We start from the raw sequence: 17,539 nt of genomic DNA on the forward strand, positions 1-17,539 counted from the left end.
CGAATAATGTTTGTAGTGATGGTTTTCCTGCTGACTGTGCAATGCCTTTATCTTCAGATCCTCTTTTAAAGATGTATATTTTCTTCCTAATTTTTATTTCACTTCCTGTTCTATTAATGGAAGTCAAGGAGGAAATATTCTGTCTGCTCAAGTAACTCCCTGAAAAAGCACAGGACCAGATCTGTACAGACACATGCCTAGAACTCTGACCAGGGGTATTCTATTACAAAGGAGATACTTTATACTGTTACTTTTAAAAAAAAGTTTAATTTTTCTCCCCTTTTCTTACTTCATGGTAACTTTAAGAACTTTGGCAATGATTACCCTCACTTCCCCGCTCCCCAAAGTTTTTGAGGGCTAAGAGTGAAAAGTGCAAGTAGAAATAGCTTTTCTCCTCTACACAAGATGCCAAGGAAGAGGTGTGAAATATATGGCCTAGGGCAGGGGTTCTCAAATGGAGGGTCCGGGACCCCTGAGGGGGTTGCGAGGTTATTACATGGGGGGTTGTGAGCTGTCAGCCTCCACCCCAAACCCCACTTTGCCTCTAGCATTTATAATGGAGTTAAATATATAAAAAAGGGGTCACTAGTACAAAAGTTTGAGAACCACTGGCCTAGAGGCTACATCTGGCCTCTCTTATGTATTTATGTGCCCTACATGACATACTGACCTATGCAGAATCTAAGCTTGCTTTTTTTGTTTGTTTGTTTTAGGGTAAATTTCTAAGACCTCTGACTGCAGCTATAACCTTCCAAATATAAACAGTTGTAAATCCATTATATGTCTACTTGCATTTGCAGACAGTCTGAAACAATGATTGATAGGTAAATTTTCCTATTATCTATCAATCTCAATGTAGTGTCATCTCATAGCCCATAATGGGACTGTAATATCAACATCCCTATTAACAAATAGAAGGGAAAAAGGGATGGGGAGTGAAGACTTGAAAGGGTGTGAACTGGAAGTTGTTGCAAGGAAGGAAATTCAGAGGGAACAGGCAAAAAGAAAATAGGGAAAGGGAGAAAAGGGAAGTAGCAGTTGTCTAAAGAACAACATATGGTCTCAGTAACAGTGAACATGGTAGGAAGATACCAAATAAAAATTTAGGTATTACAGAAATTTTATGCAATTTATTGAAATCAGTGGTAGATACATACCAGATTTGAGTTATTTAAAGAAAGCCTGACTTTATAGTCTTCTCCCTTTTCTATACATAGACATGAAAACACCCCTATTTTAGTGATTTGCATCGCTTGTGATCTTTGGTTGGGCTGTCATGGACAGATGCTTTATGAGTCCCATATGACCTGTACTTTTGAATTTCATCTAAGGCCTGGTCTACACTACAAGTTTAGGTCGAATTTAGCAGCATTAAATCGATTAGCCCTGCATCCATCCACACAACAAAGCCATTTTTGTCGACATAAAGGGCTCTTAAAATCGATTTCTTCTGTCCTCCCCGACAAGGGGAGTAGTGCTGGAATTGACATTGCTGGTTCGAATTAGGGTTAGTGTGGATGCAATTCAACGGTATTGGCCTCCGGGAGCTATCCGACAGTGCACCTTTGTGACCGCTCTGGACAGCAATCTGAACTCGGATGCACTGGCCAGGTAGACAGGAAAAGCCCCGCGAACTTTTGAATTTCATTTCTTGTTTGCCCAGTGTGGAGAGCTGATCAGCACAGGTGACCATGCAGTCCCAGCATCGAAAAAGAGCTCCAGCATGGACTGTACGGGATGTACTGGATCTGATCGCTGTATGGGGAGATGAATCCATGCTATCAGAACTCCGTTCCAAAAGAGGGAATGCCAAAACATTTGAAAAACTCTTCAAGACCATGATGGACAGAGGCCACAACAGTGCTGCGTGAAACTTAAGGAGTTGAGACAAGCATACCAGAAAGCTAAAGAATCAAACGGACGCTCCGGGATAGAGCAGCAGACATTCTGCTTCTATGCTGAGCTGCAGGCAATTCTACGGGGGGCCGCCACCACTACCCCACGCCGTCCGTGGACTCTGATGATGGGGTACTCTCAGTCGCCATGCCTGAGGATTTTGCAGATGGGGAAGATGAGGAGGAGGACGAGGTTGAGGAGACCACACAGCACACCATTCTGCCCAACAGCCAGGATCTTTTTCTCACCTTGACTGAAATACCCTCCCAAGGCAGTATCCCGGACGATGAAGCCGTAGAAGGGACCTCTGGTGAGTGTGCCTTTGTAAATATAAAACATGGTTTAAAAGAAAGCGTTTTTTAATGATTAATTTGCCCTGAGGACTTGGGATGCATTCATGGCCAGTACAGCTACTGGAAGAATCTGTTAATGTGTCTGGGGATGGAGCAGAAATCCTGCAAGGACATCTCCATGAAGCTCTCCTGGAGGTACTCCAAAAGCCTTTGCAGAAGGTTTCTGGGGAGAGCAGCCTTATTCCATCCTCCATGGTAGGATGCTTTACCACGCCATGCTAGTAGCAAGTAATCAGGTATCCTTGCATGACAAAGCCTGGCAGCGTATGGTCCTGGTGTTTGCTGGCATTCAAGCAACATCCGCTGAGGGGGGCAGGGCAGCCGGGCTATCAGATGGGGGCATTAAGGGGGTCGGGGTGGCAGGGCTATCAGACTGGGTGCTGAGGCACAGGGCAGCAGAGCTATCAGATGGGGGGGCAGGGCAGTAGGGCTGTCAGGGCACTGAGTGTGGGGCGGGGCAGCAGGGCTACCAGATGGGGCGCTGAGGAGGGCGGGGCAGCACAAGAATTCTAAAATCATAAGTTATATACCCTCAAGTCAAAAAATTTTAATAAATATTTTTTTTGTGCCTCTTTGTTCCTGAGCCTGTAGGGTGGGTGCAGTAAGGCCAGTTCCAATGCCTTGAGCCTAAACCCCTGAATGAATCTTAGTTTACCCTCATACTCCCAAACATTTAATATACCTAAGACCATATCTACAATTTAAGTGTGGGTTAACTCAAGTTATGTCACCATAGAGTCACTACGGTTACTATGTCACTTGCATGCATGCCTCCTGGACTCCTTGCCTCAGCAGTCAGGGTACTCACCAGAAGCACTTGCATAGATTCAGAATGAGGTGCACCATGAATAGATATCCCACTGTATTTTGGGACGCTTTGGTTTGGCAGTGTATGCTGGGTACCAAACAGGTCAGACGGGTGTGGCTACGGGATCAAGCTTCTTATAATGCATTGTTAACCATCCACTGAACTAAGTTAATGAGGTTACAGCAGGGTTTTGCAAAATGGAGTAAGCATTTCAAAATGGGGTTTTAGTTACAATATGGAGTCTTCTTATTAAAACAAGTGTAATGAACGATTTAAAATGTTGGGAGGCAAACAGGAGTTACAATGTTAGAACAGTGAAGTTTGGTTTGTTCATTTGATACAAAATAAAGTCATATTAATAATAGTAATTAAAGAAAAGAAATATTTCATTCTTCAGTTCTACACTGACTCACAAATGACCCTTCAATCCAGAGGTATTGAATGGGTCACACTTTATGTAATTGTCTGAAGGCTATATAATTTTTTTGAAACAATCTGAGTTTGTGGTTTCAGCATCCAACAGAACATAGCACACATTACAATTAACATTAAACTTATCAGAATAAAGAAAAGAATAATTGGGGGCCCAATTATCATACCAAATATCATACCAACGGTGCGTTATAATTTGTTTTGCTTGTGCAGATACTCTTTATATTTCAGATCCCTGATGTAAAATAGCCAAACTGTGCGTCTGAACCTGGGCCTGTGTGATTTCAGTCAGTTGGACAATTCGGTTATTTTTCTTCATTAGTTTGTACAGACTTGTCCAATTGATCCACAAAGAAAAGTTAAAGTTTAGAATATTACTGGTATCTAGTGCATTAGTTCTTTCATCCTCATGAGTTGGGAACTAATAGGTTAAGGTGGGACTTTTAAACATAGTTATATTAGACATACATTGCTGTACTGGTGGTTCTTGCCACAAAAGCTCCTTTAATCCAAAGGCACTGTAGCGAGGTCAAGACTCACCAGCGCAGTGCCTCCTGCTGGTCATCTTGGGAATTAGCTCTCCAGTGTACCAAGTGCCTCCTACTGGTCAGTATCTTGCCTGCTGCTGGCACCTGTGTCCCTGCTGTACCCCAGTGCCCTTTACCTTGGGGTACTGCCACACAGTAACTCCTTATTCTGGGTTTCCCCACTCCATGGGAACCCCTAACCCTCTCAACCCACCTTGCCTCAGTGGCTACTGCCAGTTACTGGGGCAGACTGCAGTGTAATGGCCACTCATCACTGGCAAGGGGGTAGGATCTGCTGCCCTTGTAGCTGATTCCTGCAGATAGCAGTCTCACATGAAGGTGGTGTGAGAAACTGCTGCCTGCAGGAATTAGCTTCATCACATTGCAGTGTTACAGGTAAGCACATCCCTATAGTTGCAGTTTCATACACTTATGTGTGTGTGAAAATGCTATCTGTAGGACCGTGCTACCCGCAGCAGTGAAAGGTCTAACTTTGCTAAAAAAGGTATTTCAAGCAGCCTCACAGGTAAAACCAACCTGATAGCTTTAACAGTGTAACAAGCCTACAAGCAGTACATGTGGTATAGCTTGTCTTTAATAAGGCTTTTGATACTGTCTTCCATGACCTTCTCATAAACAAACTATGGAAATGAACCCTAGATGGTTATAATGATAAATAAGATGGGCATAACAAGTGGGGTTCTCCAGGGATCAGTTCTGGATATGTTTCTATCCAAAATCTCAATGACTGAGATAATGGCATAGAAATATGAAAACCGTTTTCAAGCATGTACAAATAAAGTAGGATCTATTCAAAATCTTAATGATTGAGATAATGGCAGAAATAGGAGAACAGTTTTCAAGAATGTACAACAAATAAAGTAGCATCTTTTAGCAGTTTCTTACAATCTATACGTATCACTAACTGCTACCGATGGCACATTTCTACACTGAGCAATTTCACATACAATATCGTGCTAGAAACGGCTACCCGTAGGCATCTGCTACATCGAGTAGCAGTTTAATACACTAGCAGCTTCTAGCAATCGATAAGGCTCGGAAAGAGCTACCGGCAGCACACGCCTAGGAGGAGCGATATCCGTCACTCCTCCTGCCTCAGCAGCTCCTGCCCCACCCGCGCGGGCCGGGTCTACGCGCTCTGCGCCTGCCGGGAAGGGGACGGCGAGGCCCCGGATGGAGCCAAGATGGTGGCACTGGTGGTGTCTGGGCTGTGGGCCTTGAAGCGGCTCTGTAGCCTCGCGCTCTTCGTCTCGCAGCTCTACGTGCTCTCGGGCCGTGGTGAGTGCGGGCGCCACCCGCCGCCTCAGGGCCAGGGAGGGGCCGCGGCACTGCTCGGCCTGGCAAGGCGGCTCCCCGCTGCCCTCCGTACACGCTCCCGCCGGCTTTGCCCTCCCCGGTCGTAGGCCGGTAGGAGCGGCCCTTGAGTCCGCGACCGCGTCCCGTGCGCCCGTCCCGCTGCCCTGGTGTCCGCATGCAGCCGCCCGTGCTGGGCGAGCTCGGGCTGACGGTGCCCGTAGGACTTAGCCTAGCCTAGCCCAGGGCCCTGCCCGCTCTGGGAGAACGTGACCTCGGCTTATGGACCCGCTTGCCATAAGCCGGGGGCCCTTTTTCTCCGTGCTGCTGCGCTGTGTGCTGGTGGTCTGGTTGCCTCTGTTGGGGAGGGGGCTGCATCGTGGTGGTGCAGTTAACTAGTAGCATAAACAACAAATGTCAAAGTGATATAAAGAAATCATTTAGTACAGTGTATAATTCATCTCTGGAACTCATTGCCACAGGAATCTTGCTGTGGCCAAGAGTTAAGGACTCAAGAAAGAATTAGACTTTTATGGGGCTAAAGAGAATTTTCAACAAACATTAGGTAGATTTAAATGACTTTTAGATAGTGCTGTTTAGATGGATTCCTTGTCTTGAAAAGTGTTATCATGTTGTTTATAAGATATTTTGGGTTTCTCAACACAGGCCACATGTTTATTTTCCCATCCTGGTGTGCACCCCATATACCCTGTGTGATCATGCATTATGGGTATAATTTGTGGAAATATTTTTCCAAATAGTTATGAACGTGAGTAGTCCCACCACTACTTACATGAGCAGAGTTGAATATTTAGTAAGTGTTTGTTTGCAGAATTGGGGCCATAGTGTCCAGCCAGTTCGGTGGTGCAGTTTTCCTGCTAAAATGGCCAGTGTATTACTTGATGTTTAATTATTTTTATTCTGTAATAGACAGTATACTGTAATATTTGCAATATTTGCATTCCAAATAGTGTAGCTTCCTACTAGGTCACAAGAATTTAAAAGTGAAACTGATTAAAATTGACTTTTATTGTCTTAAGTGGAGTAAAGTGCAAAATCCTAATGAACAAAGTAGGGAAATCTGCGGAGGTTTTTAAATATTAATTTTATTCCGAAGATGATCTCTTAATGTCAGGAGGCAGCTTGATATTTTGTATTAGAGTGCTGGGATTTAACAGTGATTGAAGACCAGTTAAATTCTAGAATTATTGTATCCTCTTAACGGTAATGGAAGTGCATTGAATCTGTTAATTTTTCTTATAGCAGGATCCTTGATGACAACAGAGCACTCAAAACAACAGTTTGTGTCTACAAAAGGTGTAACATCTCCAAGTACAAATACTCCATATACTAGAGCAACAGGTACAAGTGTCTGTTCTTCTATAAAAGGTCCTAAGAAAACAATAGATTTATAGATTCCAAGGCCTGAAGGGACTCTTGTGATAATGTAGTCTGACCTCCTATATCACACAGGCCATAGAATTTCCCAAAATAATGCATGCACATCTCTTAGAAAAACATAGTCTTGAATTTTGATTAAAAATAGTTAGTGTTAGAGAATCCACCACAACCCTTGGTAAACTGTTCCAATGATATCCATACAAGCCTTTTCCCTAGTAGTCCTGAATTTAATAATAAAATTCTTGAATTCTAGTATTAGAAAACTAACTGTACAGAGTATATCATTATTAAAAGGTACACTGCACCCTTTGGGTACAGCTGCATTGCAATTAGATATCCACAGCTGGCCAGCACCAGCTGGCTTGGGCTAAAGAGGTTTTTTTAATTGTTATATAGAAGCTGGGGCTCAGGGTCCAGCCCAAACTGTGGGACCCTCCACCTCATGGGGTCCTAGAAGCCCAAGCCCAGTGTCTACACTACAGTTAAACAGCCCCTTAGCCTGATGGCCCCGAGCCCGAGTCAGGTGGCACAGGCAAGACATAGGTTTTTAATTGCAGTGTAGACGTACCCTGAGGCACCATGAATTATTTTCCAAAAGACTATAACTGCTAGTTAGGGTTGTGTAAATGAAAAACCCATCCATGCAAATCCCACATGATAATTTAGGGGAACCTAAATTCACAGACTTGACACCTGCATGTCATATTAGCCATTCAGTGACACTCCATGCTTCCACACAGGTTGGATATAAAACAATGATTTTTTTTTTTAAACCAAAACCCTAAAATATTGGAAATTTTTATTTGAATCTGATTTTTTTGTTTACGTAGATTTTTTTCTTTTTTAAAAGTAAACCTATTTAAAATTACATTTCAAATTGACAATCTACTGTAATCTGTTAACTAGTTTTATTAAATAAAAGATTCAAGAAAAACATGTTTGCTGCTGAAGTTTTAAAAAAAAGTAACGTCCACTGAACTGGTGGAAGTCACTTTTGAAGTGCTAAGCCAGCTTTTGACAGCAGTAGCCTTTTGTGCAGGCACAGAGAATATTTTCTTCATTTGAGTTCATACAACTAGTTCAGTTCAATGACTTGCTTAATCAAAGTTGAGAAACTGATTGGGAATTGAAAAAGCAGGAAATTCTGTTTTCCTTAGATTCTAGGAATAAAAGCAAGGTGTTAGAGGATGAGCTCTACTAGTTCTACAATATTGATGGAAATGTTGACTAAGGACAATCAGTACAATTCACTATTTACAGATAATACTTCCTTTGTGTAATAAATCAGCTTTAAATGCAAAATATGCTTTGATACATTTTTTCTTATGCAAATTAAAAGCAGTCTTATATAATAGAAAACAATTTTAAAATGATGTTTGTGTGCATTTTTAATTTAATTCCAATTTCTATCCAAATGCAGATTGGCACAAAGCATGAGTAAAAATTAATCTAGTAAATTAGAAATGTGTCATTCATAATGTTTACAAGTAAAAAAGTAAATTTAAGAATCTGAAAACATTAAGCTATAACATTTCTTAAATGTGTATAGACATAGTGTATCGTCCTGATTACCAAAGACAAGTTTGAAATATAGTGTAAAGGCTATATTAAGATGCAAATCAACATGTTTTAATGGTTAGCTACCAATGAGACTCAACCTTCATTTAAAAAGAATAGGAGTACTTGTGGCACCTTAGAGACTAACAGATTTATTGTAGCATAAGCTTTGTGTCCATTTTGTGTCTGATTTGTGTCCATTTATTCTTTTACGTAGAGACTGTCCAGTTTGGCCAGTGTACATGTCAGAGGGGCATTGCTGGCACATGATGGCATATATTACATTGGTAGATGTGCAGGTGAACGAGCCTCTGATAGTGTGGCTGATGGTATTCAGGGGATACCATCATAGGACCTAATCACATCACTCTCACAGATCCTGGGAGACAGGCCAGTCCTTGCTTACACACAGCCCCCAAACCTGAAGCAAATACTCACCAGCAACCACACAACAAAAACACTAACCCAGGAACCTATCCTTGCAACAAAGCCCATTGCCAGCTCTGCCCACATATCTATTTAGGGGATAGTGTCATAGGACCTAATCACATCAGCCATACTATCAGAGGCTTATTCACCTGCACATCTACCAATGTGATATATGCCATCATGTGCCAGCAATGCCCCTCTGCCATGTACAGTGGCCAAACCAGACAGTCTCTACATAAAAGAATAAATGGACATAAATCAGACGTCAAGAATTATAACATTCAAAAACCAGTTGGAGAACACTTCAGCCTCCCTGGCCACTCGATTACAGACCTAAAAGTCGCAATATTACAACAAAAAAACTTCAAAGCAGACTCCAACGAGAGACTGCTGAATTGGAATTAATTTGCAAATTGGACACCATTAAATCAGGTTTGAATAAAGACTGGGAGTGGATGGGCCATTACACAAAGTAAAACTATTTCCTCATGCTTATCTTCCCTCCCACCCACAGTTCCTTATATGTCCTTGTCAAGTGCTGGAAATGAACCATTTTCATTACCACTACAAACAGTTATTTTTCTCTCCTGCTGACAACAGCTCACTTTAACTGATCACTCTCTTTATAATGTGTATGATAACATCCATTGTTTCATGTTCCCTGTGTGTGTGTATATATATCTTCCGTCTGTATTTTCCACTACATGCATCCGATGAAGTGAGCTGTAGCCCATGAAAGCTTATGCTACAATAAATTTGTTAGTCTCTAAGGTGCCACAAGTATTCCTGTTCTTTTTGCGGATACAGACTAACACGACTACTATTCTGAAACCTTCATTTAGGAAAACAGCTAAAGGATGCATGCAAAACAAGATTAACATTGATTTAAATCTTGAATAAAATCAGGTATTTTAATTGCTTCACTGTGCCTCCATAAGAATCTGCTTCCACCTCACACTCAATTCAAAAATAGGTCTGTGTTGTGGGGAGCACCAAAATTAATAGGTGGGTGTTTTCAGCAGTGGGCAAAGCACTGACACATCCCAACACTCTCCTTCCCCATACATCCCAGCTCACACCACAGAGTGATACTGGTCGTTGTTAGAGGTGGGATGCCTTAATATATGAGATACTGGTTTATGTTAGCTGTAAGTGGAGAGTACTTTATTATGAAATTATTTAAAGTAACAAACAGTAGAAGTGTGTGCCTATACTGTAGTGTAGGTAATGCTGAAGCTCTTATTTTTAACATATCCTTCCACCCTTCAGAGACTACGGAGATTCCATCTTACGTGAGTAAGTGTCCCAGCAATGGGCTGTGCAGCAAATTGCCTCCAGACTGCATGACATGTAAAACAAACTTCTCCTGCGTATATGGGAAGCCAGCCACTTTTGATTGCAAGATTAAGCCACAAATTCATTGTGTTGTAAGTAATTAACTTATTTCTTTGTAGTTGGAATTTGTCACTTGTTAAAGGTACAGTGTAGTTTAAATTATGTCCTAAAACTCATAAATATGTTATAAAACAAATTTCTAGGCATAAATACAGTTACCTAGCAAGTATAATTATTTCTTTAACACTTCTCTAGTATTCATTACCCAACTATCTAAGTGCTGAATATAATGTATCATCTTGTTGTTCTGTCTTGCACATCAGTGAAATCTGTGAGGATTATTTATTTATATCCTGTGAAACATTCTTGATATAATATTTAGGATTATTTACATTGATAATACTCTTCTTTATAGGATCAGAGAAACAATGAAGTGGAGAACTTCACAATCAACATGACTTGCCAGTTTTGCTGGCAGCTTGAACCTACTGATTATGTGTGTACCAGTTCTACAAGTTGCATGACAGTCTCTTGTCCAAGACAACGATATAATGCCAATTGTACAGTGCATGATCATATTCATTGTCTAGGTAAGTTGGTCTACGAATGAATGGTTTAGAGAGGATTCTTTAGTGAAGAATTCTTGAACATATGTTTGTTCAGTGTAGTGGATAAACGTGCATATAACTTATTTCAATGTCTAGTTTGTTTTTGTTGAGATATTGTGCATTGCTTAGTTTCACTTTCTGGTCTGACACTTAATATTTTAAAATTATGATATGCTTAGAACCATTGTTTCAACAGTACAACAGTAGTCTTACATTAGGGTTATTGGGAGAGTTTTCTCTCCTGTGTTCACTTTCTTCAATGGAATTATTTAATGCAGTGTCAACAGAATTTGCATTGAGGTGTTATTTATGGCACAAATTAAAAACATCCTGTCAATTAACATTTGAAATCACAAGAAATTTAATATAGGGTCTAAATCAATAGACTTGGCTCTTGATTTCTTTAATTTGGTGGTGCTTTGGTGGAAACCCATCTAGGAAAGTATAGGAAATGGAGACAGTGTTCAGGCTTTCATACTGTGGTCTCATCAGAAAAGACAGGTTGAGTTACTGATGCTATTTAAATGCAGAACAGATATTTGTTGTTAAGAGTAATTTGGCATATTTGCACCTCAGATTTCAGTTCCTGAGTCAATCGTTGGCCTTTGTTCATGGCATCAGGATTTGAATGTATTTAATTTCTCTTCTCAGGTAATCGTGTCTTTCCTAAGATGCTTTACTGCAACTGGACTGGAGGCTATAAATGGTCTACAGCCTTGGCACTAAGGTAGACTCAAAGTATTGCAAAACTTCAAGTGCAAATTACATATGAATGCCTTTCATTAAATGGAAAAAGAATGAGGAGTACTTTTGGCACCTTAGAGACTAACAAATTTATTTGAGCATAAGCTTTTGTGGGCGTTGGATGCGTGCAGTGGAAAATACAGTAGGAAGATATATGCATGCACAGAAAACATGGAAAAAATGGGTGTTGCCATACCAACTGGAACGAGAGTAATTAATTAAGGTGAGCTATTAGGTGAGTTATCAGCAGGAGGAAAAAAAACTTTTGTAGTGATAATCAGGATGGCCCATTTCCAACAGTTGACAAGAGGGTGTGAGTAACAGTAGGGGAAAAAATTTAGCACAGGGAAACAGTTTTTACTTTGTATAATGACCCATCCACTCCCATCTTTATTCAAGCCTAATTTAATGGTGTCTAGTTTGCAAATGAATTCTAATTCTGCAATTTCTCGTTGGAGTCTGTTTTTGAGGTTTTTTTGTTGGAGTATTGCAACTTTGAGATCTGTAATTGAGTGATCAAGAAGGTTGAAGTGTTCTCTGACAGGTTTTTGAATGTTATAATTCTTGACATCTGATTTGTGTCCATTTATTCTTTTGCATAGAGATTGTCCGGTTTGGCAAATGTACATGGCAGAAGGGCATTGCTGGCACATGATGGGATTTATCACATTGGTAGATGTGCAGGTGAACAAGCCTCTGGTAGTGTGGCTGATATGATTAGGTCCTATGATGGTGTACAAGAAACTGCAGAATTGGAATTAATTTGCAAACTAGACACCATTAAATTAGGCTTGAATGAAGACTGGGAGTGGATGGGTCATTACACAAAGTAAAAACTGTTTCCTCATGCTAATTTCTTTCCCCCTACTGTTACTCACACCTGCTTGTCAACTGCTGGAAATGGGCCACCCTGACTATCATTACTGTTAGAGAACTTATTTCTTCACTCTTATCCTTTCCTGGTTCTTTTTGCATGAACAGAGAGCAACAATACCCGAAGTCCGAAGGTGCAAACAATTCGATGTTTATTGGGGTGAACTTTCAGCAAGCTTAAATTTAAGTTCCTTTTCCTTATTTTTCAAATCCCAACTTCCTGTTTTGCCCCTAATTTATATAGTAATATTTTCAGCTATACCTTAACCAATCATTCTACTAAAATTTACCTAACCAATCCTAATGTATTGTAACATGATTAGCTAACCAATTATATCCCACCACCTTAATTCGTTTACACCTAGCAAAATTAATTATACAGCAGACAGAAACAATTACAGAACCAGACAGAGACCATGCAAATAAACATGCAAAACAATACAGAAGTAAGGATTTCACAACTACATCTATACAGACATAAGGGTTCTCTAGCTGTGTCTATTGATAAGTGAGTTCTTGCCAGACAGGATGCGATCAAACTAAGTTTCCTTTTACATCTTTTAGGCTCTTCCCTTTCTCTGGAGGTGATAGATCACCTTCCTAACAGTCCCAGATTGCCTTATTTTAATATGACTAGTTTGGAATGTGAGGACGTGACCATACATTTCCCAGTTTATGGCTGCTAAAGAACCAGGCCTCAAACTGTCACAGTAAGAGAAGGCCACTACACAGACAGTGATTTTTGATTCTTTCTTTTATACCTCTATAACTAGCTAAGTAATAAAAATACACCTAAAGTCTTAAAGTATAGGCCTTTGCAGACAGGCCTGAATATCTATATCTTAACCATTACAAAAATTTTTTTTTCTCCTGCTGAAAATAGCTCACCTTAATTAATTACTCATGTTGCAGTTGGTATGGCAATACCCATTTTTTCATGTTCTCTATGTATATCTATCTTCCTACTGTATTTTCCACTGCATGCATCCAATGAAGTGGGTTTTAGCCTGTGAAAATTTATGCTCCAAATAAATTTGTGGTCTATTCAAAAGCATCTGGCGATCTGGATTTGGCCCATGGTTCACTTAGCCTCTACACACAGGGGTAGCCAATATCTGTGAATACAGCACTTCCTTTTCTCACACAGTTTAATGAGCAATGAAACAGCTAACAATGTTGAGATGTAAATTATCATTGAGCAACTGAGATGAATGAGGCAGTTGACTCTTTTAGAGATGTTCCAGACTTGGGTAGATGTTATTACGCTGGTTACAGCTGGCTCATGACAAGTATCAACTCTTTTAAAAAGAGAATTGAGATGACAGTTAGGAAGAGGTGCCAGTATGCTATACTGTTAAACCAGGCTGTAACTTTCGATTCTTCACACACTAAGCACCAAAGCATTGTACTCACTGTGGTGGTTTGGATGTTGTCACAGGACCTCAATATATTTGTACAACTTGACTGTGAAACAAGAATTATTTCCTTTTAAAAAAAAAAAAGTTTAATTCAAAATTCCCCTAAAAGTGAATTATATAAGGGCTGATATGAGAGCCTATACTACTTGATTTATCATAAGTTATGTGAACAAAAAAAGTAACAGACGTTTTGTTAGAAAACTGATCTGACATGCTCTCTTTTGGAGGTAGAACCATTCCCTTCTCTGCCTGCAGCTGGAAACACTAAGCTTTACCCAAACACCACAAGAGCAGAGTCTCCTCCTCTCTCCAGCGTTTTCCAGCCTCTGCCAGTTCAGGAAACTTGGAGCCCAAAGTCAGAGCAGCCCACTGGCCAACTTTATTATTATGAAAAGAAGCTTAAAATAACATAAATTATTTCATATCTTGTATCTGCAGAGTTTCACAAAAGACTTGGATAAATATTTTAAATTAAGAACTAGTGCTTTTTAATAAATATTTCTATCAAAAACATTTTTACCACTGTTGCTTTTAAAGTCCTCCAGCCACTTTGCATAAGATATTCATAGTTTCCTGACCCTATATGATATGATATAAAATTACTATCAGTGTGCTGTAAATATTTAAAGGTGAGTTGACATCCAAATTCGGGATTCTCCACAACTATTTTAATGAATTGTTATGTTGTATTCCTAGCATCACCCTTGGTGGATTTGGAGCAGATCGCTTCTACTTGGGCCAGTGGAGGGAAGGTCTGGGCAAACTCTTCAGCTTTGGTGGACTGGGAATATGGACACTAATAGATGTGCTACTAATAGGAGTTGGATATGTGGGGCCTGCAGATGGATCTCTCTACATTTAAGTACACACAAAACATGCTTCAGAGAAGGATCAAATTTGGGAAAAGGCCTAAAAAACAATGTAGAAATTGGTCCTTAATGGTAGAACTAGGAACACATTCCCTGTGTGCACATATTTTAATGTACAGTATCTGTACTTAGCCTGCCTTGAACTAAGGTAAAATAAATGAATGGATCACTGAACAGTGTTTATTTGTAATTAATTTCCTTCGGCTTGCAAGTACTGTTTTTTTCTATGAAAAAAGTTTAAGTTGCACGGCTAAACAAGTTGACTACTGTTCCTGAAGAAAATATAAAGTAATTAAAATATTAATTTAAGAATTGCTTACTTCATATTTGTATGTTGTCTGAATTTAGCTCTCTAACTAGCTTCCCTAAATATGCTTGCAAGATTTTTTTTCATGTTTATGGCAAGATAAAGTGCTTATGTAAACCTAAACCTATTTGGGCAATATGTAGATTACAATAGTTGGCAATCTTAATTACATGTAGTTTCTCTTCTGCTTTTCACTTTGGGATATCACAAACTTAATATTTCTGCTGTCATTGTAAAGTACACTGTAGGACTCTTTCCAGCGTGATGGTGTTTCTGCTTGGCCTTGACCTCAGAGAGCATTGTATATGGCTTAATTTTTGTGCTCTCAAAATTACAGGGTATTAAAATTAAATCCAAAAAGGAGATCTGGTGATTAACTTATCAGCTGAAGATTTGGTAACTAAGTATTTTCTTATTGAAATGTTGTCTGATGTTTACTTGTACTAACCTTCAGTGACATTATGGAAACATTCTAGAAGGCTGTAACATTTGTTTTCTAATCTTTTTTTTTTTTTTAAATTAGGCAATTCATATTTTCAACTTTTTTGTTTTTTTTAAGTCTTACCTCTCACCTACATGTCCTCTTTCCAAGGTCCTCTGTAGCAATCCAGTCTTAAATCATGTGGCAAGACTCCTTGGCTTCTGCAGCACTAAACTGCACTACACTGAAAACTGTCAGTTGGATAAACGTACATTGAATTAAATATGATGAAAATTAATGGAAGTAGTGTTTTTATTTTATATTCAGTTTATTTCTTGCTGCCCCTCTTTCAATCTATACATGCATCTGGAAAGGGGAGAGGAGGAAAATAGTAATGCTCTTGGCAGCTCTGCCTGCAAAATATACTTCACCTGTGTAAGCTGCTCTTTTACAGTTGATTGTGCAGATTCTATGAGCTCCACTATATTTGGCTTCCCCTTGCTAGGACGTGAATATGCTTCTAGGCTCCATTGGGCTTCTTCGGAATGGTTCCTTTTATTTAAGGGGAAAGAAGTGGTGATATATTTCAAATGCCACCATTTTTTTTAGCACAGTGAGATGTCACTCACAGTAAACTACAGATCTATGTTCCTCCCAGTTCTTACAGGAGCAATGAAATTAGTTCAAATGGCAACTTTAACGAAGGTATCCATTGACAATTAATATTTTCCTGAGATGACTGGGTAGGTCACACCTGTCAGAGCCATTGTTCCAGAGTTTCCACAGAGTTACTGATATTGCTGAGTTGGGAACACACAGTTTACATTTTTGAGGCTTTGTGACTTAACCGGCACTAACTTTTATGGAAGCTGAAATTGTGGCGAACAAGATACCAGTTTCAAAGAAGTGCTGTTATAGCCTAAGGGTATGTCTACATCTACAATTTTGCAGCGCTGGTTCTTACAGCTGTATTAGTACAGCTGTATAGGGCCAGCGCTGCAGAGTGGCCACACTTACAGCAACCAGCGCTGCAAGTGGTGTTAGATGTGGCCACACTGCAGCGCTGTTGGGCGGCTTCAAGGGGGTTTCAGGGAACGCGAGAGCAAACCGCGGGGAAGCAGGTCTCCTTCCCCGGTTTGCTCCAGTGTTCCCCGAACCCCCCTGCAAGCAGGTCTCCTTCCCCGCGGTTTGCTCTCGCGTTCCCCGAACCCTCCTGCAAACCGCGGGGAAGGAGACCTGCTTGCACGGGGGTTCGGGGAACGCGAGAGCACACCGCGGGGAAGGAGACCTGCTTGCTCGGGGGTTCAGGGAACGCGAGAGCAAACCGCGGGGAAGGAGACCTGCTTGCATGGAGGTTCGGGGAACGCGAGAGCAAACCGCGGGGAAGGAGACCTGCTTCCCCGCGGTTTGCTCTCTCGTTCCCCGAACCCCCCTGCAAACCGCGGGGAAGGAGACCCGCGTGGGGGGGGATTCGGAGAACACCGGAGCAAACCGCGGGGAAGGAGACCTGCTTGATTACCAGAGAGGCTTCCTCAGGTATGCTGGGATACCTGCTTATTCCACGGAGGTCAAGAAAAACGCTGGTAAGTGTCTACACTTGATTACCAGCGCTGGATCACCAGCGCTGGATCCTCTACACCCGAGACAAAACGGGAGTACGGCCAGCGCTGCAAACAGGGAGTTGCAGCGCTGGTGATGCCCTGCAGATGTGTACACCTCCTAAGTTGCAGCGCTGTAACCCCCTGACCAGCGCTGCAACTTTGTGATGTAGACAAGCCCTAATCCTCCAGACCAGCTCAAATGAAGCCAAGCCTATAAGCAAAGCATTACGGAGCATTACCTATTGACTCAGTGCTTTGGTGTTGAGGTCGTCTATCCCTAGCCAGCTCTCCCATTGGGTGTTGATTGGTTAAATGTGGCTGCTTTCTGTTTCATGTCTTGATACTTATCAAGCTGTACCTATCAAGCACGGTCATTTATCCTCAAGAAAATAACCCGGGAATCTGTTTGCTTCTCCTCCTTATCTTGCTGTGCCAGCTCTAGTCTGTCTCCTAGTTCTCATGGAGCAGTGGCGTGTTGTGTGGCACAGGGATGGCAGCAGTCATGCCCACCAGCCTGTACCTCCCTCAGGGAAGGAGCTCCGTTAATTTCAGTGCCTGGTATATTGGCCACACAGCAAATCGACATGGTGGCAAAGGCCCTGCCAGCCTCAGGGAGAAGCCTGCTGCTGTCGCCCGTCTGGAGGAG

General features: G+C 41.1%; 1 protein-coding gene across 3 annotated transcripts; it reads left to right on the plus strand.

Annotated features, from left to right (window-relative positions):
- The first annotated feature begins 5,132 nt into the window (after positions 1–5,132).
- TM2D3 (TM2 domain containing 3) lies at positions 5,133–15,590 on the plus strand. 3 transcript variants are annotated; one of them, XM_050968007.1, is made up of 6 exons: positions 5,133–5,315; positions 6,594–6,692; positions 9,987–10,144; positions 10,468–10,642; positions 11,312–11,387; positions 15,464–15,590. In XM_050968007.1, the coding sequence occupies exons 1-6, from the start codon at positions 5,222–5,224 to the stop codon at positions 15,486–15,488; spliced, it is 627 nt and encodes a 208-aa protein (XP_050823964.1). In that variant the 5' UTR covers positions 5,133–5,221; the 3' UTR covers positions 15,489–15,590. The 3 variants fall into 3 exon arrangements, with proteins under 3 accessions (XP_050823964.1, XP_050823963.1, XP_050823962.1); XM_050968006.1 differs by having other exon boundaries at positions 5,135–5,315; positions 6,597–6,692; positions 14,392–15,590; XM_050968005.1 differs by having other exon boundaries at positions 5,137–5,315; positions 14,392–15,590.
- The last annotated feature ends 1,949 nt before the right edge of the window (positions 15,591–17,539 follow it).

The sequence above is a fragment of the Gopherus flavomarginatus genome, chromosome 9 (genome assembly GCF_025201925.1).
Source record: "Gopherus flavomarginatus isolate rGopFla2 chromosome 9, rGopFla2.mat.asm, whole genome shotgun sequence".
Classification (NCBI taxonomy): Eukaryota; Metazoa; Chordata; order Testudines; family Testudinidae; genus Gopherus; species Gopherus flavomarginatus.